Source organism: Anomaloglossus baeobatrachus, chromosome 6 (genome assembly GCF_048569485.1).
Source record: "Anomaloglossus baeobatrachus isolate aAnoBae1 chromosome 6, aAnoBae1.hap1, whole genome shotgun sequence".
Taxonomy (NCBI): domain Eukaryota; kingdom Metazoa; phylum Chordata; class Amphibia; order Anura; family Aromobatidae; genus Anomaloglossus; species Anomaloglossus baeobatrachus.
The window spans coordinates 529,124,834-529,149,074 of record NC_134358.1 but is presented as its reverse complement, the minus strand read 5'-3'; the positions used below and the strand labels follow the sequence as shown (position 1 = coordinate 529,149,074).

Here is a 24,241-nt window from a genome sequence, read left to right as displayed (position 1 = left end):
AGATAGCATTCATTCATATGATAGTGAATGGGGCTGTTCCTATTTACGTGATTTTTCTCGGGCCAAGCAGTATGTGCAAAATCATGGAGACATTGCTCAGTAGTGGTCCGAGTGTCAGATTAAAATCGCCAATGCAGGTCTATGTATCCATGAAAAAAAATCTGACCACACTCGATTTCCCATTGGAGTGCAGTCCAGTTTTTACGGACTGTTAGATAGGAGAACGTAGAGAATTATTATTTTTTTTAGCATATGAGAAAAAATGATGAAACTTGTACAAAACTGAAAATGAAATGCGGTCAGTTTTTCTCGTACGTGAAAAAAACCTGCCATGTTGTGACGCCCTGGACCCCAGGGGTCACAGGTAATAAGGCTATGTGCGCACGTTGCGTACAGTTCACTGCAGAAATTTCTGCAGCGATCTGAAGAGCACATGTGCGCTTTAAATCGCTGCAGAAATGTCCGTAGTGAAGCCGATTCCATGCGCTCTGCCTGCAGCTCCTCCCATAGACAGAGCAGGAGCTGCCGGCAAAGCGCACGGAAGAAGTGACATGTCACTTCTTAGAACGCAGCGCTTCAGCAGTAGCCGAAGCGCTGCGCTCTAAAACGCCACGTGCGCACGGCCCCTGCACAATCTCCATAGACTGTGCAGGGGACGCAGGACGCATGCAGTTACGCTGCGCTACAAAGCGCAGCGTAACTGCATGTATTTGCGCAGCATAACTGCATGTATTTGCGCAACGTGCGCACATAGCCTAACACCTACCACATACACACACCCCCCCACCCCCTGTGAGGTCACACACACGTCACCCGAAAGGGAGACCTGATGCCTCCCCCAGGGCAAGTAGAGCACACCAGGTGGGTGGAGTCAGGCGGAAAGACACGCCCACCGAGGAGACTACTGTCCTGAGGCAGGAAGTTCAAGCAGAGTAGTCTGTACAGTGACAGTGAGTGGTAGTGGAGTAGCTGTCGGGGACCCGGGTAGGAGCCTGGGCCCCTTGGAGAACGTCAGGCAGGCAGACGGTGGTGGCCGCCTGCAGGAGTACCGGTACAGCAACCGGCGGAACCGTACGGACCGGGCCTGGGTTGGAGCCCGCCGGTCCTGAACCGGGGAGTCAACCGTGTACCGGAGCACCAGAAACCGGGTACTCAGACCCCGTCCTAGCTTAGAAGCCACTGAGTATAGGCAAATTGACTGATTGCTGGCTGGACCTCACGGGTTCATCCACACCCAAAGTCCTGAAAGAAGGCAAAAGCCCACCGAGACCGGGTGAGCGCCACCGCCAAGGGCCAAACACCCGACGGGCCAGCGTCTGCGGGCAACCGAGGGCTCCTCCGGCAGCTCAATGCCGGGGAGCGGGCGGCCACTGCCCAGGCAGGGGAGCCGAAACACAACTACCAGAGGTAAAGGGGAAAGGGGCCACCATCAACCCCACAGGGGACATCAGCAGCCGGCCGCGGGAACCGACCACATCCGAACTTTGGTTAACCAGTGACTCTGAGTGTGAATTAATCGTGAGTACACCAGTGCCATCTGGGCACGACACTACACCGCGGCACGGCACCCTGCACCCCGACAACATCATCAGCGCTTGCAGTCCCCCAAGCCGGGCCCCGGGACACACCGCCCCTACCCACAGAGGGGGCTACCATCTCGGCTGCGGACGCAACACCGATCCCAGACGAGCCCGCCATCGCCTCAGCCGCAGCGGTGGTGCATCCCGTCACCACGACCCGTGGGTGGCGTCACGACCCGTGAGACGACAGCGCGGCCCTCCCCGGCTGCGCCCCGTCCCACCACCATCACCACCACCCCACTACCTCTCCCCTCTAACAGAGCGACGTGACCCCCGGTCCGGAGGCGCTTGTGCCACCGACAACCCGAGCCCGGACCTCGAGCGGCTCGGCCCGAGCAAGCGGAGGAAGCGGCCGGGCCCCTCTCAGGGCGGTACAATGTGAATGAGCGCAGAGTTCTCCTTCAGGTGTCAGTAACTTTCTTGTAAATGGTCCGCGTTTCATCAATGTTTTTGATTAGAGCGCCATCAGTGTTTGGTCCGAGTTTCATCAGTTTTTCTCAGAGGGAAAAAAATAAAAATAAAAAAAAAAATAAATAAAAAGTTTTCCCAGCTTCTCGTATCAATCTGTGAAAAACAGAAAATAAATGGATGACATCCAAGTGCTGTCCGATTTTTTCACGAATCCCGAGATTAGCATTGGTGACACTCAGGTTCAATATCTGACAAGTCTCTGCTTTTGTGTGGACCACTCGGTTCAAGGAAAAAAAAAAAAATCTACATGTGAATTACTCCATAGTAGGTACGAGCGGCATGTGTGAAAATTACGGAAAACACGTACAAGAAAAACTGAGCCCTAAGGCTGGAGTCACCCCCCGAGTGCCATCGACTGACAGGCAGACCGTAATGTATGGACAGTCCGGGGGTCTCCTGACGCGTACTCTGCCTCCTCATACAGTATATGCCTCTGAGGCTGCGCCGTTTCGGTCAGGAAAACCACAGCCGGTCCAAACATGACCGCCTGTGACACACTGACATGTAAATGCGGCCTTAAGCCATTTATACATTTTTGCTGGATCTTACCTGCCCTTTAAAAAGGGGTCTACCCATCTCCAAAATCCTGTCCCAATATGGAGTAGGTGTAATAATAATATTAGCAAATATCTCCAATTAGAAATGTAGTATAGTTCTCCTGATATAGCCATGTCTCTTCCCTCATGTGCAGGGCATTGCAGCTTAGGTATCCATGGTTACGACCACTCATATAGTGAGTTAGTTAGTTGCTAGTAGTCATAACCATGGATACCTCCCTGCAATGCCCTGCACATGAGGTAAGCAAGCTTGGAATATATGGTGTGCACTCTGCCCTAATGGGGAGGAAAGATTGAGGTGCTAGTGAGGGGGACCGAGATCCAGACTACAATATATATAGGACACTGTACTCTCATAGAATTGGAAAAAATATCAATAGATTTGTTTTTGTGCCAAAAATGTATTTATTTATATTTTTATATTTTTAATTAATAGGCAGACTGAGTGATAGGGGACGTTTCGGCCCAAACATAGGCCTTCTTCACGCCAATATACACTCAGATGCTGAGAGGTGGTTTATTCAGATTCTGTACGTGCAGAAAAAGAGGGGGGGGGGAGGTTTTTTTGTTTTAGAGGAACACCACTTAAATTATTAACTCTTTCATTGGTAGTCTCAATGGACAAGTCCTTATTAGTGTTTATGTGAAATTTCACAAAGCCAGTAATTTGAACCAAAAAATTATTCTTTTCTTGTGGTCCCTTGAATGTTAGTATGGTCAATATAGCAGGTGCTGGGGCAATATAGAAGTCCATGCAGGTTGAACCATCAAGAATAATCATAAAATATGCGTTCTTATTAGTGCTATCATGGAAGCCTACTGTGTCCTTGCTTATGAACACCAGAGGTAGTTTTATGGCTTGCAGACCCTTGGAACTATGGTGTACATCAGGAGTCACGTATTGTAAAAGGTTCTAAACACCACTGTGGAGCTTGGTATTAGCTGCACATTCTTGGTTCAGTAGGAGTACAAGGCAGTGGGTAGTGAATTCCTCTGGTTGCCGTCTTCCCAGACCGTGGCTAAAATGAGGTAAGCAACACAACTAATCAGGAGAACTATACTACATTTCTAATTCCAGGTATTTGCTAATATTATTATACCTACTACATATTGGGATAGGATCTGGGAAACGGGAATATCTCTTTAAATCTGTAGGTTTTGTTTCGGGAGAGGCATATACTGTATGGCTAGTCACCTTGTTGTGTCTGGTGGGCACTAGGTACTTCAGCTTTACATATATTCTATATGGTGATAATGTTGATTAAACTTAAAGGGTATTCCCCATTTCCAAGATCCTATCCCAATATATAGTAGGTGTAATAATAATAGCAAATACCTCTAATTAGAAATGTAGTATAGTTCTCCTGATTAGCTATGTCTCTCAGCTCATGTGCATTGCTGCTAAGGTATCATCGGTTATGACCACTAGAAACTAACTAAGTAACTAGCTGCGAATATATGCATGGTCGTAACCATGGATACTTAAGGTCCTGCACAATGTAAGCAAAATAGTGATTCAGGAGAACTATACCACATTTCTAATTGGAGATATTTGCTAAAATTATTTATTATTATTACATCTACTACATATAGAATGAAATTCTTAAAAGTGTTTGAAACAACTGAAAATATGTCTTATATTCTAGGTTCTTCAAAGTAGCCACCTTTTGCTTTGATTACTGCTTTGCGCACTCTTGGCATTCTCTTGATGAGATGGTTGATGAGAGGCAGTCACCGGAAATGGTTTTCCAACAGTCTTGAAGGAGTTCCCAGAGATGCTTAGCACTTGTTGGCCCTTTTGCCTTCACTCTGCGGTCCAGGTCACCCCAAACCATCTCGATTGGTTTCAGGTCTGGTGACTGGGGAGGCCAGGTCATCTGGTGTAGCACCCCATCACTCTCCTTCTTAGTCAAATAGCCCTTACACAGCCTGGAGGTGTGTTTGGGGTCATTGTCCCGTTGAAAAATAAATGATGGTCCAACTAAACGCAATCCAGATGGAATAGCACGCCGCTGCAAGATGCTGTGGTTGGCATGCTGGTTCTGTATGCCTTCAATTTTGAATAAATCCCCAACAGTGTCACCATGAAAGCACCCCCACACCATCACACCGCCTCCTCCATGCTTCACGGTGGGAACCAGGCATGTAGAGTCCATCCGTTCACGTTTTCTACAAAGACACGGTGGTTGGATCCAAAGATCTCAAATTTGGACTCATCAGACCAAAGCACAGATTTCCACTGGTCTAATGTCCATTCCTTGTGTTCTTTAGCCCAAACAAGTCTCTTCTGCTTGTTGCCTGTCCTTAGCAGTGGTTTCCTAGCAGCTATTTTACCATGAAGGCTGCTACACAAAGTCTCCTCTTAAGAGTTGTTCTAGAGATGAGAAGGTGTGTCCAAACGTTTGGTCGGTACTGTAAATTTTATATATATTGCAAGGATGCAACCGGCAATGTGGCAGATGGCCGGTATGTGTCACAGAGGTGGAAATCCTCTGCAATCTGAACCCGGAATGTTTCTCTGGGACTTGTAGTTCCATAAGGATTGTTGTACACATTCAGGGCTGGGTTCATGGGATGGTCAGAAGTGATGGGCGGGACGGACCATCCACATACCTCCCATACGTAGGTGTGTCTCATGGGATTTAATGGAGTTGTCGTTTGTCACATGATCTCTGTGTGCTGGTGGGAGCCATCTTGGTTGGCGCACATGTGCAGGAGATCCTGTGCATACAGAGCTGGTGAGGGCTCTGAAATGTCAGGGAGCTGCAGAATCCACTGAGGCTGTGAGGAATTGGAACGTGTACAAGGGCCGGGATGTTGAGCCCAGTGTGAGAGTCTCCCTGGACTGGATGGAGGCAGACTGACAGCCTGCGAACCTACTGGCAGGTAACACCCCACAAAGGTGGACTTTACTGGCTGATGCCAGAGAATGAACTGTATGAACAATTGGCAGTTTAAACAGACAGTGAGACATTGTCCTGCGGGAAAGTGGCTGTGGCCCATTACACTGCGTGGTTTATGAGGATGTGAATAAATCACCGAGATTGTTTAAGTGACAAAGTGCTTGTGTTTGTCTTGATCCCGCTGCCAGACGTGTGCCCCAAGACGTTCAGGGCCCAGGTCGTCACAATATATATATATTAGATATATACACACACACACTAATATAATATATATATATATAACCAGCCATGAAGAGTCCATCCTTTCACCTTTTCTGCATCGCACAAAGACAGTGGTTGAAATCCAAAGATCTCAAATTTGGACTCATCAGACCAAAGCACAGATTTCCACTGGTCTAATGTCCATTCCTTGTGTTCTTTAGCCCAAACAAGTCTCTTCTGCTTGTTGCCCGTCCTTAGCAGTGGTTTCCTAGCAGCTATTTTACCATGAAGGCCTGCTGCACAAAGTCTCCTCTTAACAGTTGTTCTAGAGATGTGTCTGCTGCTAGAACTCTGTGTGGCATTGACCTGGTCTCTAATCTGAGCTGCTATTAAGATGCGATTTATGAGGCTGGTGAGTTTGATAAACTTATCCTCCGCAGCAGATGTGACTCCTGGTCTTCCTTTCCTGGGGCGGTCCTCATGTGAGCCAGTTTCTTTGTAGCATTTGATGGTTTTTGCCACTACACTTGGGGACACTTTCAAAGTTTTCCCAATTTTTCAGACTGACTGACCTTCATTTCTTAAAGTAATGATGGCCGCTCGTTTTTCTTTACTTAGCTGCTTTTTTCTTGCCATAATACAAATTCTAACAGTCTATTCAGTAGGACTATCAGCTGTGTATCCACCAGACTTCTGCACAACACAACTGATGGTCCCAACCCCATTTATAAGGCAAGAAATCCCACTTATTAAACCTGACAGAGCACACCTGTGAAGTGAAAAACATTTCCAGTGACTACCTCTTGAAGCTCATCAAGAGAATGCCAAGAGTGTGCAAAGCAGTAATCAAAGCAAGAACCTAGAATATAAGACAAATTTTCAGTTATTTCACACTTTTTTAAGTATTTCATTCCACATTGTGAATCTACAATTTTCAGTCATGAAAATAAAGAAAACTCTTTGAATGAGATGGTGTGTCTAAACGTTTAGTCTGTACTGTATACATATACATACACTATATATAATATATATATATATATATATATATATATATATATATATATATATACACACACACACACACACACACACACACACATACATATACACACACACACATACACAGTATATATGTTCACCTTTTTATATAATAATATACTATCTCAGTGTATTTGGAAGTTGATGATCTCCTGTCAAATAGGCCGGACGGCTTAGATGTTCTAGCATGGTGGATACTGAGGTCTACAGTAGACTCCAGCAAACTATTGGCCGTCCACAATCGTATCGTACACGGGGCCAATGGTCTTCAGAAGTGACGGCTACCATAATAAAACATTTAAAATAGTGGTGACTCATTTCACAGGAATATTGAAGAGGTTGAAATGTTGGGAGTGGAACTCTCTCTGGTGACATCAGTTACCCTTAGGTTCCGGCTATGTAACAGGCCGGCTTTCTGTGCTGCACAGAGCAGGCTCAGCTGCTGAGCTCGCTGCTAGTGTTGAGCCACCCCCCAAGTGTTCGAGTTCGGTTTGTCGAACGGCGGGATAGTTCGGCGAGCGTTCAACGAACACCTTCGAACCCATTGAAAACAATGGCAGGCAAACACAAACACATTATACATATACACATACAGTTAATAAACATTGCCATTATACTTACAAGTCCCCGCGACACGTCCTGCACTCTGTCTCCCGCAGCTTTTCCTTCCGATCATCGCTGCGCCCTCCTGGTAACCAGCACTGATGATGGGACCTTCCGTGACGTCGTCATAGCATGTGACCAGTCCCGTGTGTATTATCTCATTGGCTACAGACTGGTCACATGGCTAGATGTCATGCTAGGTCTTGTCAGTGCATCTCTCTGGTACGCGGTGCTCGTTTGAGCATCTCCGTGTACAGGCGAGATGCTTGGGCACATGCTTGGCTCCCCGTTCCTGCATGTGGGCGCTCTTTACAGAGTCAGCCCACATGCAAGGACTGGATGCCACAGCCGGTGAATAGCGGCACCGGGAATCATGTGATCGGAGATCACCGTTGGTATAGTAACCCGCCTGTCAGATTACTATTTCAACGGTGCAAAACTACAAGGCTCAGCATACTCCATCCAGAACTGTATGCAGGAGTTTTTTGCCCCCCAAAAAAATTACGTGGGCTTCGCCATATTTTTGTATGCTAGCCAGGTCCAGCAGGCAGCTACGGGCTGCCCCCAACCCCCAGCTGCCTATTTATACCCGGCTGGGAACCAAAAATATAGGGAAGCCCTTTTTTTTTTTTTTAATTATTTCACAAATTTCATGAAATAATTAAAAAAAAAAAATGTGGGCTTCACCCAATTTTTGTGTCCAGCCAGGTACAACTAGGCAGCTGGGGTTTGGAATCCGCAGCGCAGGGTGCCCAAGCTTTCTGGGCACCCTGCGCTGCGAATTACAGTCCGCAGCCGCCCCAGAAAATGGCGCTTTCATAAAAGCGCCATCTTCTGGTGCCGTATCCAACTCTTCAGCTGCCCTGGTGATGGGTGGCTCGCTGGGCAATAATGGGGTTAGGGCTAGCTGTATATTATCAACTGGCCCTAAGCCCGAAATTCATGGTGTCACGCCAATATTAGACATGACCACCATGAATTTCTAGTACAGATAAAAAAAACAAAACACAACACACAGAAAAATATTTTTATTAGAAATAAAACACAACACAATTAGTGATTCCATCTTTATTGAAATAAAGAACCCCCCCCCCTCCACAGTAATCCTGGGTCAAGGGTCCCGCGCCGTCCAATCTGGATCCAATATCATATGATCGGTTTGCTGGAAGGCAAAGCAATCAGATGATGTGTCTGCAAAAAAATGACACAGCAGCTGATTGTATAAACTGCTTTTATACAATCAGCTGATGCATCAGTGCAAAAAAAAACAAAACTACACAGTTCTGTGCAGACTCCTGTCCGACAGCAGCAGCTGATAGTTTAGCTGGCCTCACCGCTCGACTTATAGTGTCAGCTGATTCCATCAGGTGACCGCATCAGCTGATCATCGCCAGGTCTGAGAGAGAGAAAAGAGAGAGAGAGAGAAAAGAGAGAGAGAGAGAGAGAAAAGAAGAGAGGGCGAGAGAAGAGGGCGAGAGAAGAGAGAGCAATGCAGCCTCATTCCGTGAACTGCTCCGATTTTAGAGGTGTGTCCTGCAGCTCACAGCTGATGTCCGGCTCCTCCCCTCAGTGCATAATTAAATTAAATTATAATTATAAATAATAATTACAATTTAAAATTTAAAATAAATTAAATTATATTCTTTACCAGGACGGCCAGGACTAGAACTCGTGAAGTAATTCTTCTTAGGCTGGAAACACATCTATGCGAGTAAAATCGGTCCGACTGGGCTGAAAAAAAACTCGTCTGATTTTAGTTCACGTTAGGTCCGAGTGCAACGCAACTGCGATGCTTTTTCTGAATAAATTAATGCTTTTACTAGCGTGTGTAATGCGTGTGTAATGCATGTGTAATACGTATATTTTACTATGTCATCTGCCATTCAGCGCTGCTACATGGCCGCTGACAGCAGACACAGACCTTGATGCAGCAGAGCTTAATGGCAGATGACAGCAGACACAGACAGAGCCGCACTGTCAGAATGAACTCGGGTTAACTTCACCGGACTTCATTGTCATGCTGCAGCTCTGTCTGTGCCGCGTCCTGATTAGCGGTCACCTGTGAAGGACTCACCGGTGACCGCTAATCCCCTGAGTAACTGAATTGAGCAGCCCTCTCTCATACTCACCGATCCCCGGCGCGGCGCTGCACGGCGTTCACACTGCTCCGGCGGCTTTTACTATTTTGAAAAAGCCGGCCGCTCATTAATCAATCTCGTATTCCCTGCTTTCCCCGCCCACAGGCGCCTATGATTGGTTGCAGTGAGACACGCCCCCACGCTGAGTGACAGGTGTCTCACTGCAACCAATCACAGCAGCCGGTGGGCGTGTCTATACTGTGCAGTGAAATAAATAAATAAATAATTTAAAAAAATGGCGTGCGGTCCCCCCCCAATTTTAATACCAGCCAGATACAGCCATACAGCTGAAGGCTGGTATTCTCAGGATGGGGAGTTCCACGTTATGGGGAGCCCCCCAGCCTAACAATATCAGTCAGCAGCCGCCCAGAAATGCCGCATACATTAGATGCGACAGTTCTGGGACTGTACCCGGCTCTTCCCGATTTGCCCTGGTGCGTTGGCAAATCGGGGTAATAAGGAGTTAATGGCAGCCCATAGCTGCCACTAAATCCTAGATTAATCATGTCAGGCGTCTATGAGACACCCTCCATGATTAATCTGTAAGTTACAGTAAATAAATACACACACACGCCAGAAAAAATCATTAGAAATTAAAAACCCAAACACATTCCCTGGTTCAGCAATTTGTTTTTTTTCGTCTTTTATTCCAAACAAAGGATTTTTCGTTGTGTGTGTTTATTTACTTACCTTCCATGATTAACGTGTAAGTGAATCTCGGGGAGACGCCTGTCATGATTAACCTAACCTTATTACCCCGATTGCCCCCGCACCAGGGCAATTCGGGATGAGCCGGGTAGAGTCCCGGGACTGTCGCATCTAATGGATGCGGCAATTCCTGGCGGCTGCTGGCTGATATTGTTAGGCTGGGGGGCTCCCCATAACGTGGTGCTCCCCATCCTGACAATACCAGCCTCCAACCGTGTGACTTTATCTTGACTGGTATCAAAATTGGGGGGAACCGCAGGTTTTTTTTTATTATTATTTATTTATTTATTTTACTGCACGATATAGACCCGCCCGCTGAAGGCTGTGATTGGTTGCAGTGAGACAGCTGTCACTCAGTGAGGCGTGTCTGACTGCAACCAATCATAGGCACCGGTGGGCGGTGAAAGCAGGGAATACCAGATTGAATAATGAGCGGCAGCCATTTTCAAAAGAGGAAAAGCCGCCGGAGCTTTGTGACAGCCATGCAGCGCCGTGCCCGTGAACGGTGAGTAGGAAAGAGAGAGGGATTGTGCTGGGGACGCAGGACGCATGCAAATACACAACGTGCGCACATAGCCTTACTGTGAAAAGCCACACTTTTGGTGATCGAACGGTAACTCGAATGGTTGAACATGAAGCAAATCATTAGAGTTCGTCGAACGACTGGAACACCGCCCAAAATCACTCTAATTTGAAATTGGCGAACGGTTCGAATCGAACATCGCTCATCTCTACTCGCTGCACATAATACTGGTGCATGGTCGCCATTGCCAAGAGTATAATGGGGTCAATTTGGTTTCTGTTATGTGTCCATTTTTTGGCTAAAACAAAGCGCTGCATGCACGTTGCAAAACTTCAACCAAAAGACCAGATTATACTCACCAGGGCCCTCACTCTTTAGTTTACATCTGACGCGCCCACGGGGTCGGGGGTTACTCGTCGCCGGGCCATGGTGCTTCTCCTTGGACGCCGCCGTGGCCTTGCCCATTTCCGTGACCCCCGGGTGTCAATAAAAGGCGGGGGATGGGGATAGTTGTTCGTGATGCCACCTGTGGTGTGTGGCCAATATTAGCTGCCGCCAGGGGACTTCTCTGTTGGGGCGGATGACAATGCAGCTCAGATGGTTCAGCTACAGGCAGAGCTATGCCCCAGAGAGGATGGTGGTGGTAGTAGTCTCTCAGGCGCTGATGGCGCGGTGACGTGACGGGGAGGCCACCGGCAGTAACAAGACGACACAGGTGGAACAGTTCAAGGTCTCTTACTCACTGGTCACACACCGCCGTTGGAGCACCAGGTTGCTTTGTGATGGGCCTCAACCGATCCCGGATACTTCGGAGGTCGTGGCCGGTGGTTCCTGTGCATCTTCCTTCGATGTTTTCCCTCCACCCCAGCTCCTGGGCCGTGGAGCGGGTCACGGGTGCCTTCTGCACTCCCCGCGAACCCTGGGATCCCCCTTCTTTCCTCAGAACTCGGGTCGAGTCTCCGACTCCAGACACGGGCCCCAAACTTTCCATGTCTTTCCGGAGTCTACCCTGACTCGGACGCTGTCCGGTGCTAACTGCTCGTGGTGTGTCAGATGGCTCCTGACTTCCCCTGTGTGGGAGTCCCTGAACTAGTGGGCATGAGATCCTATACCTCGTGATGACTACCCCAGCACCTACCCTAGCCCGGTCCCGGTGACAGAACCCCCGTGTTAGGTGTTGGTTGAGTGTGGTGGTGGTTGTTACCGGTGACGACCTCTTCCGTATCCGTGATGAAAACTGCACCTTTGATGCAGTACCCTGTGGCGCCTGAGGCCGCAGGGGCACCACACATCTATTTTGTAATGATCAGTTTTTCACATGAGTGTTCTCTGTTCTCAAAAAGCAAATTGAGTGTGAATACAGCCTTATTCTAATTGCAAGAAAGTTGTGTGGGTTCACTTACCACCAGTCCATGGCCTGGGTTGTGAGAAAGCTGGGAGAAGTTGTCATCCATTTATGCCGAAGTCGGACGCCTTGTGAGTGCTGCAGGAGGAGGGAACACAACGTGTGCAATATTCTTTGTAGCAGGTGATTTTTGGCAGCTTAGTACATAGAGCAAACAATAAAACCTGCATATTCCAAGATCACGTTTACTTTCCTGCAAAACTGTTTGTTGGGAAAAGCAAAGTCCCTTCAGTTTGGTTTTATATAAAAATCTATTGTTACCACATAGAAGAGGATATAGTATATACCATTATCATATACAGTAATCCGAGGCTAAAGAAAGTTGTAGACTTTAAGGTTTATTTGGATAAAAGACTGAATCCCACAAGGGCCATTCGGCTATGTAGGCATGGGCATAACTATAATGGAGCAAGCTCACCCAGGTCCTGGAGCCTAGCGGGGCCCAAAAGGTCCCATTGACCCACATGAGAAATCATATATCAATGATTGGGGCCCTATTGCAGACCCCTCCGAGCTTCTAGATACGCCACTAGGGTATGTAGGGTGTCAAAAGCTGCATGAAGGGAATGTTACATTTAAAACCTAGAAGATCTGAATTATGGAATAAACTAGGGTGTGCGCCATGGTAGGAATCTTACTCCAATCTCTGACTGGAGTAAGGAACGCCACAACTCATTATGAATTAGATGAGCAAAGGTATCATGCCCCCGCCATCCCCGGTCAAACCCCAGTTTCACCCATACTGGCGCAATTGCGAGAAACTGGAGTAAAAACACAAAAAGTCTTTTCAATGTAATTTACTACAGAATTCTGCCAAAATTCCTTTGATGAATCGGAGCCTATGTATAGGTTTCTACACTTTGCTCCATTTTTGTGTGGATATTTTACCCTTTTTGTTCAAGATTTCATTTTTAATCTGTTTTTTTAAATTAAAATTTTCACTTTTTTGTGTCTGTTTATGGAAATCTGCAGAAATAGGGATAATAGAAAACATAAGTACACACATGGGAAGCATGCATGAAAAAGAGAATGCATTTTTCAATTCACCCCATAGACCTCTATGGGCTAAAAACAGATCGACCAGAGCATGCAGTGTACTGTTGTACCCCGCTATAGGAAGGCAGGGGCGGTGGTGGAGCGGGGGTCACAGAAGGAAGGGGCGGTGGTGGAGCGGGGGTCACAGAAGGAAGGGGCGGTGGTGGTGGAGCGGGGGTCACAGAAGGAAGGGGCGGTGGTGGTGGAGCGGGGGTCACAGAAGGAAGGGGCGGTGGTGGTGGAGCGGGGGTCACAGAAGGAAGGGGCGGTGGTGGTGGAGCGGGGGTCACAGAAGGAAGGGGCGGTGGTGGTGGAGCGGGGGTCACAGAAGGAAGGGGCGGTGGTGGTGGAGCGGGGGTCACAGAAGGAAGGGGCGGTGGTGGTGGAGCGGGGGTCACAGAAGGAAGGGGCGGTGGTGGTGGAGCGGGGGTCACAGAAGAAAGGGGCGGTGGTGGAGCGGGGGTCACAGAAGGAAGGGGCGGTGGTGGAGCAGGGTCACAGAAGGAAGGGGCGGTGGTGGAGCAGGGTCACAGAAGGAAGGGGCGGTGGTGGAGCGGGGTCACAGAAGGCAGGGGCGGTGGTGGAGCGGGGGTCACAGAAGGAAGGGGCGGTGGTGGAGCGGGGTCACAGAAGGCAGGGGCGGTGGTGGAGCGGGGGTCACAGAAGGCAGGGGCGGTGGTGGAGCGGGGGTCACAGAAGGCAGGGGTGGAGCGGGGGTCACAGAAGGCAGGGGCGGTGGTGGAGCGGGGGTCACAGAAGGCAGGGGCGGTGGTGGAGCAGGGCGGTGCAGTGGGTGTCCCAGATGCTTGCTGCAGGTGCTGGCGGGAGCAGCCAGAAACTGTCAGCGGTGCAGGCTTCAAAGATATGATGCCCAGAGTCAGCGTGTGCGCAGATTGAGCTATAGGCTCAATGACGAACCGAGACCTCATCTGCACATGTGCCACTTTTTCTTATATCCGCTGCTAGGAGATCAATGGGCCAGAGGCAGGGCGTGCGCTGTTGAGATCTTGAGCAGAGAGCTCAATCTGCGCACACGCTGACTCCGGGCGCCATTATTTGAAGCCTGCACTGCCGACATTTTCAAGATGCCTCACCTTCCGCAGATGCCTCCTACCATCATTCTCCACCACCCCGATAAGCTAGATTCGGCTTATAAGATGTATCTCTCATTTTCCTCCCACATTTTTTGGGAGGTAAAGTGCGTCTTATAATCCGAAAAATACAGGTAAATAATAAAGTAAATATAACTCCGCTACTTTGCGGATTTTCGCATATCGAGGGGGTCTCTAGAACGTAACTCCCGCAATAGGTGAGGGATCACAGTTTTGTGCCCTGGTGTAGACGGATAAAAATCATTGAGCCATTTCTATAACTTAGGTTGTCGCCTATCGTGAACTTTCAACCTATAATAATAATAACACTAATAAAACGCATTAATAATTCAGCAATATTTCGCAAGCACTCGCGTGTGATCCACAGGAGCTTCTCAGCTCACATCCATAATTTACTGACTCCCTTCCCTTTCCTCCCTATGGCACTCAGTAATCCTACACTCACACAGACCCATGTGCGCTCTGAGAGCCTCTCTAGTGCTCACCACCCTCACACACAACCCCAAAATCAGGGAAACTTCACTCTTCTACCCAGAGAAGCCCTCATTTCACTGCATCTTTTATAGACCCCCCTCCAACCATATGCAGACCCCAAAGCCCCAGCTCACCTCAACGTCCCTTCCTGTCTGTGGAGGGAAAAACAAAAAAAAAAAGGAAGAAGGGAATATGGGGGAGGTTGAGATCTGAGCTGGGGAAGGAGGGCTCAGCTCAAAGACACTGCTTGTTTCCCTACAATTTGCTGGCAATCTGAGACTCAAGTAATAACCCTTTCCTTCCCAGAGAGGCATGCAGAGCACATGGCGTACGTAATATGAGCCATGTGAGATGTTGGGAGAAGAGACTACAAAGTGAGAATCCTTTATGGGTAAGAATTTTAGGAAAACTGGACTTGATGTAAAATGGGAAAAAAAATCGCAGAATGTGACAATGCGGGTAACATTACAAAAGTCGGTCGTAAATGCTGCAATTATTAGTCGGCTGTTGTCACCGTCAACTAGCGATTGTCACATGTGCTTCAGACATTTCAAGGGCATGTTCATCTCAGGGAGTCTCCATGGGGATCTTATTCCCTTGTCTAAGGGTGGCTTTACACGCTGCGACATCGCTAGCCGATGCTAGCGTTGACGAGCGTGATAGCACCCGCCCCTATCGTTATGCCGATATGTGAAGATCGCTGCCGTAGCGAACATTATCGCTACGGCAGCGTCACACGTACTTACCTGCTCGGCGACGTCGCTGTGACCGGCGAACCACCTCCTTTCTAAGGGGTTGGTTTGCTCGGCATCACAGCGACGTCACTAAGCGGCCGCCCAATCAAAGCGGAGGGGCGGAGATGAGCGGGACGTACATCCCGCCCACCTTCTTCCTTCCTCATTGCTGGAAGGAGGCAGGTAAGGAGAGGTTCCTCGTTCCTGCGGTGTCACACGTAGCGATGTGTGCTGCCGCAGGGGCGAGGATCAACTTCGCCCAAGCGACAGCAGCGATAATTGGGAGAGGACCCCAATGTCAACGAGGAGCGATTTTGGACGTTTTTGCAACTATCCAAAATTGCTCCTAGGAGTCACACACAACGAGATCGCTACAGCGGCCGGATGTGCGTCACAAAATCCGTGACCCCAACGAGATCGCTGTAGCGATCTTGTAGCGTGTAAAGCCCGCTTAAGGTCACACATCCAGTAGAACGGATCTGTTGGCAAAATAGTTCTGCAAACACAACTTTCTTGTCCTTTTTGAAAAATATTGTTTTTTTCTTTTTTTTTTACAGAATTCATTCTTTTAACATTGGAGTCCACGGAAAACAGATTCCATAATTGATTGCTATTTAATCATCTGTTCTTCTTTCATTTGTAAAGGATCCGTTTTTTGCTTACGAGATCACTTTCAAATGGAAGATAAATAGGAGTCAGGTAATGGATCCGTTCTCCATAGACTCCAATGTTAAACAAACAGATCCTGCAAAAATCTGTTTTTTTCAAGACAGATAAAAGTTTTGTTTGCAGAACTGTTTTGCCAATGGAGGTCTGCAGGGTCTGTTCTAACGGATGATAACTGGACGTGTGAACTGAGCCTTAGGCCTTCTTCACATGCATCGGAGACACAGACTCACGTAGATTCATTAAAATCAATGGGCTTGGTCACACATCTGTGTTTTCACACAGAGCGAGTGTCCGTGTGATCCACACGGCGACATGTCTGTTTTCTGCCGGCAGCAAGGATGCCACACAAACTTCACACTGATGTGATCCATGTGACATCAGTGTGACATGTACAGAAGAAGACATAGGTGACATAAAAATAAAAAAAATGTATACTTACCTGTCTCCGGTGCTGCTGTTGCTTCCGGGCCCGCTCATTAAGCTCATGCATATTCACTGCACTCAGGGCGGTCCAGGAAGTAACAGCAGCGTCGGAGACAGGTAAGTATACCAGCTCATGCTGTCCATGTCCTATCCAGAGATCACACGGATAGTACAGGGACAGCACATACATACCTTCATCACGGATTGTACAAAATGTTAATGTTTTGCACAGATGTGTGAAGGAGGCCTTCATGTCCTCCAAATGTAGTATGATTGCCACACAATCAGGTTAAATGTTTATTAGAGTTGGTGCGAATCGATTCATCGGCCACTGGACGGGAGCCCTAAGTACCTCCAACCTTTCAACATTGGATTTTCTTTTGATTAGCCATCCTGGTGCAACGTCACATACGTGTCATGTCACAATGATAATGTCAGCTAATCCAAAGGATCTGGCTCGGATGCCATCAGGTAGAAGGCGATTCTCAGGGCTCCCGTCCAGCACCCATAGATTACTAACATGGCCGAGAAGCATGAGTGGTCATGAAATTGTGAATTCTTGGGGTGGTCACATCGGTAAATTGCTGATATGTCCATGTTCTTATCACATCTTAACCCACGTACCAATCAAGGATGAAACTCTGACTGTAGCAGGTTTTATGGGGCCGCTGATCACAATGGGGCCCCTAGATGCCAGACGGGCAAGAATGACAGATACACGCTCTTCTCTTCCGGGTTTTCCTGCAGTGTCGTCCACTCTGCATGTGCAGGACATGTCAGAGGGAGCAGCAATGTGGGAGGAAGCCCAATCCAAAAGTTTGCTATGGGGTGCAGGCTCTTCTAGTTATGCCCCCAAGGTGTAATAAAACCTAGCACCGTTTTATCAGCAGAATGATTGAGGGCAATACATGCTGTGGTTTTCGAAAATATTCATGAATTGACTCATTCAGTAATTTGTCCGTGTGCACACAGACCAAATATACCCATCTTCAAATACCGAATTCTATTCACAATATGGATCTGTAGCGGTTTCCATAATATACAAGTTTACTGTTTGCAGCGATTTAGGATCTATGAACAGGGTGTTACCCAAGCATGAGCCATAAATGTGTAATGATAAGCCAAAGGTTGCTGAATGGAGGTCAGCCAGACATCTCCACCAAGCTGGAGGAGGAGAGGAGACTGCTGAATGGAGGCTAGTCAGACATCTCCACAAAGCTGGAGGAGGAGAGGAGACTGCTGAATGGAGGCTAGTCAGACATCTCCACAAAGCTGGAGGAGGAGAGGAGGCTGCTGAATGGTGGCCAGCCAGATATCTCCACCGAGTTGGGGGAGGAGAGGAGGCTGATAAATGGTGGCCAGCCAGACATCTCTACTGAGTTGGAGGAGGAGAGGAGGCTGCTGAATGATGGCCAGCCAGTCATCTCCAATCAAGCTGGAGGAAGGGAGGAGGCTGCTGAATGGTGGCCAGCCAGATATCTCCACCGAGTTGGGGGAGGAGAGGAGGCTGCTGAATGGTGGCCAGCCAGATATCTCCACTGAGTTGGAGGAGGAGAGGAGGCTGATGAATGGTGGCCAGCCAGACATCTCCACTGAGTTGGAGGAGGAGAGGAGGCTGATGAATGGTGGCCAGCCAGACATCTCTACTGAGTTGGAGGAGGAGAGGAGGCTGATGAATGGTGGCCAGCCAGACATCTCCACTGAGTTGGGGGAGGAGAGGAGGCTGATGAATGGTGGCCAGCCAGACATCTCCACTGAGTTGGAGGAGGAGAGGAGGCTGATGAATGATAGCAAGCCAGATATCTCCACCGAGTTCAAGGAGGAGAGGAGGCTGCATCAGGGTTCAACAAAACCTTATTATTGCTGGAGCTGGTATAGGATACATTTTGGAGTGTAGGGGGTTTTACTACTGACATGTGACCGCCATTAATATAAGATTCACTAGCTGCCTTGTATTGTGACTAATGAGAATCATCCACTCCTGACAGTCATGTGGGCTTCCTGCAAATGTGATAATGGAACACACAAGGGGATCACTTGGAGATCGCATGATCACAAGAGCAACAACTCATACATCATATTGAAACAAAAAGGCACTAAGAGTCTTTACATTTGCAATAAAGGAATACCCACACAAGCAGAAATTAGAATATATTAAATATTTATTAAAGTGCTGAAGGGTATAACAGTGATTAAATACATATAATATTAGAATGACCAGAGGGGAGCTGTGCTGGAGGGAAAGAGAACCTCACGTGTCCCAGAACCTAGAAAGGGAGTTAGTTTCCCAAATCTAGAAGTGATCATAAAGATTAACGGCAAGTGCCGAAGGTGAGAGGCAGCTGCATCAATGGTTTAAGCCTCAAATGTAGTAATTAAACTACAGTGTGTAATATAATAATGAAGGCAGCGTTACTCACCAGAAAGGATCACAATGAAACCGGGATAAAACACGTGGGGACCGGCGTCCCAACACGTGTTTCGCGTTGGTGTGCTTCGTCGGGGGACAGATAATGGTCATATTACACTGCCTTCTGTTCTAAACTAATTAGATCCACAATTCGGACTTTTGGACATGTGCCAGGTGCGGTATGAAATAGTATTTTCATGCATTTAATTTGGTAAGGACATTAATTGCAAACATTTTTATTAGGAAGGAATAATATATTTCCTTCTTTCATTTGTTCCATCTGTATGAGTGATATTGTGCATCTACAGCGAGGCCTTACATCTAGTGAGGCACATGGGTCGCTGAGCCGGTTTTGTGCAGGAAAATGGTTCTGAGGTGAGTCAGATTTCAGCGTTTTAAAACCTGTTCTCCTGGTATTTGTGACCCTGGATGCTTCTTTCTTTAAAATGGCACCAGCCAGTCCTGGTTATTACCTCGGCTGGCTCCTCTGTATGCTAATAAGCTTTGCATGTCTCCATGATTAGCTTTACACTAATTATAAAAATGGGTGGGTGTGAATGTACAGGATTTTTTTCCAGGGCCCTTTGGTTTTTGGTCTACAAGAAAATCTGACTAATTTTCCACTTTATTATAGAGACTCCTAATGATCTCCTCCCACAATCCATAGAGATGGGGAATTTTAATTATGAGCCCCAATGAGGACAGAGATGACTCATATACATCTGACAGATTGGGTACTGATGGTTTTGCTATACTCATGTATGTACGCTCAGATCTTTGCTAGCATGCTGCTTTTCTCATACATATTTATTTATATTAAAAGAAAAGCCATCAACAGAGGTGGGTATAACCCCAAAAATGTCACTGTCTCTATACCTTGTAATGTGGCCTTGATGTCTCCTGCTTGTCACCAGTGGAGTTACTGTCTATGGAGGCATGACATCCCACTCTTCTTGAAGGGTGGCCCTCAGGTCATTGAGGTTCTGGGGTACAGAGATCCGAACCTCTGTACAGCGACTCAGCTGATCCCATAGGTTTTCTATGGGATTCAGGTCTGGAGAATGTGCAGGCAGCTCAATTTGAGGTACTCCTAATGGTAAAGGTAATCCCTGGTGATGCAACCTTGATGAGCAAGAGCATTGTCGTCTATGACTGCATTAATGATGTTATTCCAGTAATAGGGGCTATCACTGTACCATTCACAGTGTAGGGCAGTTCTTTACTTACTAGACACACCTACCCACACTGGAACACCACCACTACTCTCCTTGATGTCTCCAACATGATGATGGTGGCCATCATTTCTGCTCAGCTTGAATCGACTCATCAGTGTGTAGAACGGCTAGGGGAGGCAGTGGTAGTCATGTGTGCAAGGGTTCCAAGGCCACAGCGCAGCCGCTCGGTAACCCCTTGCCTCCCGGTCTCCGCCCCACTGCAAGGATGCTTTTTCCACTGTCAATTCATTCTCTCTTATCAATAAAGCAGACACTGGTGTAGTTCCTTTAAACTGCCAATTCTTACTGAACTTCAAAACGGAAATTTTCCTTTTGTATAACACGGGCACCGCTTCTGGACCCAATAAGGTTCCTTCCAGACTCCAATTCCACATATAATTTAACAGCCGTCCGCTTTCCTAGCACCAGTGTTCCATCGAACACCCCTAGGCCCCTCATTCTCTTGTCTGATGTCACACTGCACAAACCAAATCAAATAGTCTTTAAGCCTATCAGTCCCATCCACAGGGATTAGCTTGCGCTTTGGAAAGACTACATGCGACAGCACTCCTCCGTTCCGTTACTGCTTTTGGCCAGGACCTACCCTTTACTGTTCAGGGCCCACTGACCTTTGGTCTTGCAGAGGATTTCTTTGGGTTTTCTTATCCAGGAAAGAACGTACTCCATCCCAACTGACTGGACTAAAACCCCTCTTCTGGGGACGCAGTTCCACAGTCCTCTCAAGAGCAGGGCCCCCCATGTCCGGGATGAAAGGGCTGACCCTTATGATCTTCAATTTATAATCTCTTAGCCTCTTGTCTCTATCTCCTCCTGGTGACTCTCCTACCCTCCTTCTATATCATGTCCTATATATACTGTCCTCCTCCTTTCTCTTAACCCTTTCCATGCCTACCCAGGTGCCAGGACAGCCGTCGCTAGAACACTGCCACCTGGTAGCCATTTACAAGAAACCTAATACATTAGATTACATTACATCAAATCTTCTGTGTGCTGGATACTTCTGCGGGGGGGGGGTGGGGGTGGGGGGGGGGGTGGCGTAGCCTTGACCCCTCCACAAGTGAACAGCACTGAAGCTCACTGGTCTCTCGTCCAACATAGATGAATCATGTGCCTGGTGGTTCCCTTTCAGGTCATCTAGCACGCAGACCATGCTGATGTAAACACTTTTGAATGGTGGGACGTGACACTTGGGAGCCTCTCACCTCCCTTTAAAGGAAATCTGTCACCAGATTTTTACCTATTAAACAAAAAGAATCACCTTCTGCAGCTCCGAGGCTGCGCTCTATGAAGGTGCACCTTGGCCCTGTCTCCCCTTCCAGACCCCAAAAATAACTTTATAAAACTTGACTGCTAGGAATGGTAATTATCTGTGTTGGCCAGATGGGCGGGCTCATTTTCTGCTCCTTTATCCCCCTCCTGCTGCTGATCACCGTCCTCCTTCCTTGATTAACACTCAGGTTGACGCCCTCCGTCATCCTCCTCGTCGCATTTTCAAATCTCGCGCCTGTACAGTTAGGTCTGCTCGTGCAGGCGCAGTTCGCTCTGCCATAGCGCGGCCAGAGCAGAAAATAAAGCTGCCCTAGCTCGCTCCGGTGAGCTAAATGCGCAGGCGCGAGATTATGGGTGGGTACGAGCATGGCGCTGGTGAGGTCATGCACAGCGCTGACCTCACCAGCGCCATGCTCGTACCCGCCCATAATCTCGCGCCTGCACATTTAGCTCACTGGCGCGAGGTAGGGCAACTATGTTTTCTGCTCTGGCCGCGATATGGCAGAGTGAACTGCGCCTGCGCGAGTAGACCTAACTGTACAGGCGCGAGATTTGAAAATGCGACGAGGAGGATGATGGAGGGCGATCAGCGGCAGGAGGGGGATAAAGGAGCAGAAAATGAGCTCGCCCATCTGGCCAACCAAGGTAATTAGCATACCTAATGGCCAAGCTTTATAAAGTTATTTTTGGGGTTTGGAGGGTGAGTCAGGGCCAAGGTGCACCTTCATAGAATGCAGTCCAGGAGCTGCAGAAGGTGATTCTTTTAGTTTAATAGGTAAAAATCTGGTGACAGGTTCCCTTTAAATGTGTCTGGATTTGTATAGAATTCATCATCTGGTTCTGAAGGGCATTGTTCACAATGAAGCAATCATGAGTGTGGGTTGTGGCTAAAGGACATCCACTTCTCTGTCTTTTTTATGTGACTCTTCCAGTATCTCTGTGTCACGGGTATGACGGGATCAATATGAACAGGGGAACCTAAACTGGCCCTCAGGCAAGGGGAACCCTGGCTGACCTTGATCCCAAAGATACGTTTAAAGGTGACGATGTTTGGGCTGCCTTCCTTACCCTAGCTCCTGAACAACCCTGGCCTAGTGGCCCCCCTCTCTCCACCCAGGTGAGGATCGAGACAGGAGTGATTAAATCACACAAATAAACAGACAAGGAAAAACCTAAAGCAAACTCACAGCAATCACTCAGAGGTATAGACAATAAATGATCAGGAGGAAACTAAAGGCCCAGTCACACACAACGACTTACCAGCGATCCCGAAAATGATGCGACCCTGATAGGGATCGCAGGTAAGTCGCTGGGAGGTCGCAGGTGAGATGTCACACAGTCAGATCTTACCAGCGATGCAGGAACAATACAGGTCGCAGTAGCGACCTGTATAACGATCTCAGCAGTCACTGTGACCCTGTCACACAGTGTCAAACACAGCGATGTGTCCTGCCCAGCAGGACATCGCTTTTGAAGAAAATGGCCTGGACCATTCTGCAACGACTAGAGATCTCACAGCAGGGGCCTGATCGCTGGTAAGTGTCACACATAACAAGATCGCTAACTGGATTGCTACTGCGTCACGGAAGCTGTGACTCAGCTGCGATCTCGCTAGCGATTTCGTTATGTGTGGCGGTACCTTTAAGGAAGGGAGAAGATAACCAGACAACAAGAGAATTTCCACAACAAACCAAACAGCAAAGAGAAGTTCACCAGCAACTGGATAAGAAAGCACTAGGATCAGGAACGTATAAAGCTATCTGCGGCATGTTTGAACAGGATCCACCATCTTAAAAAGGGTAGAGGTGACTGTGATAGGTCTCCTGCAACATGTGACTCAAACAGTAATCCACAGGCTAGCAGAAATTAACTCTTGTAAGAGTCAGCATCGTGTGGAGTGTCTGACTCTGCTGTATGAGCAGCATCAGAGGTAGTCATCGTCTTGCTTAATGAGGGATGACACAGGCCTAATTTCATCTTGATGGATCACAATGCTCCTGCTCATTGAGGTTTCATCATTAGGAACAGCTTCTGGAGACTGGGGTAACTCAAATGGAGTGGCCTGCACTTTCTTCAGACCTGACGTCTATGCCTGGTGGTGTGGTAAGAGATACAACATGGTGTCTGGCTCAGAACTCACCGAATGTCAGGGCAACTTCTGACGCTGTTCACACAGCAGTCAGACACTCAACGCAATGCTGCTTTTGAGTTGCACAGACAGGCTCGGGCATCGACCAGCTGTACTGTTGTTGGTGATCGGACTTGCTATTTCTGCTAGCCTTTGGATTACTGCTTGAGTCACATGTTTCAGGAGACCTATCACAGTTGCTTCTGCCCTTTTTAAGATGGTGGAGCCTGTTCAAACATTGTAGCAATATCTTGTTACGTTTTTCAAAAATGTCACAAATATCACAAAGATTTTTTGTGAGTAGTGTATATACAATCTATCACAAAAGTGAGTACACCCCTCACTTTTTTTGTAAATATTATTTTTATAACTTTTCATGGCACAATACTGGCAACAAAAGTGAGTACACCCCTACGTGAAAATGGCCATATTTTGCCCAAAGTGTCAATATTTTGTATGCCCATCATTATTTTCAAGCACTATCTTAACTCTCTCGAGCATCACAGGAGCCGCTGGATCCTCTTCCATCCTCCATGATGGCATCACAGAGCTGATGGATGTTGGAAACCTTTCACTCCTCCACCGTTCATTTGAGGATGCCACATAGATGCTCAATAGGGTTTAG

General features: G+C 47.8%; 1 protein-coding gene across 4 annotated transcripts in view; it reads right to left on the bottom strand.

The window, feature by feature from the left end:
• The window catches only part of PRTFDC1 (phosphoribosyl transferase domain containing 1), a 376,907-nt gene that overhangs the window by 54,487 nt on the left and 298,179 nt on the right, over positions 1 to 24,241 (bottom strand). For 2 of the 4 annotated variants that reach the window (XM_075315544.1, XM_075315547.1), the window contains exons 1-2: positions 14,883 to 14,985; positions 12,126 to 12,205 (exon numbers count right to left, since the gene is read on the bottom strand). In XM_075315544.1, the coding sequence (XP_075171659.1) occupies positions 12,126 to 12,176 (51 nt within the window). In that variant the 5' untranslated portion in view covers positions 12,177 to 12,205; positions 14,883 to 14,985. Of the gene's footprint in view, positions 1 to 12,125; positions 12,208 to 14,882; positions 14,986 to 24,241 lie in introns of those variants that run through there. The other 2 variants (XM_075315545.1, XM_075315546.1) reach the window with 1 other exon arrangement.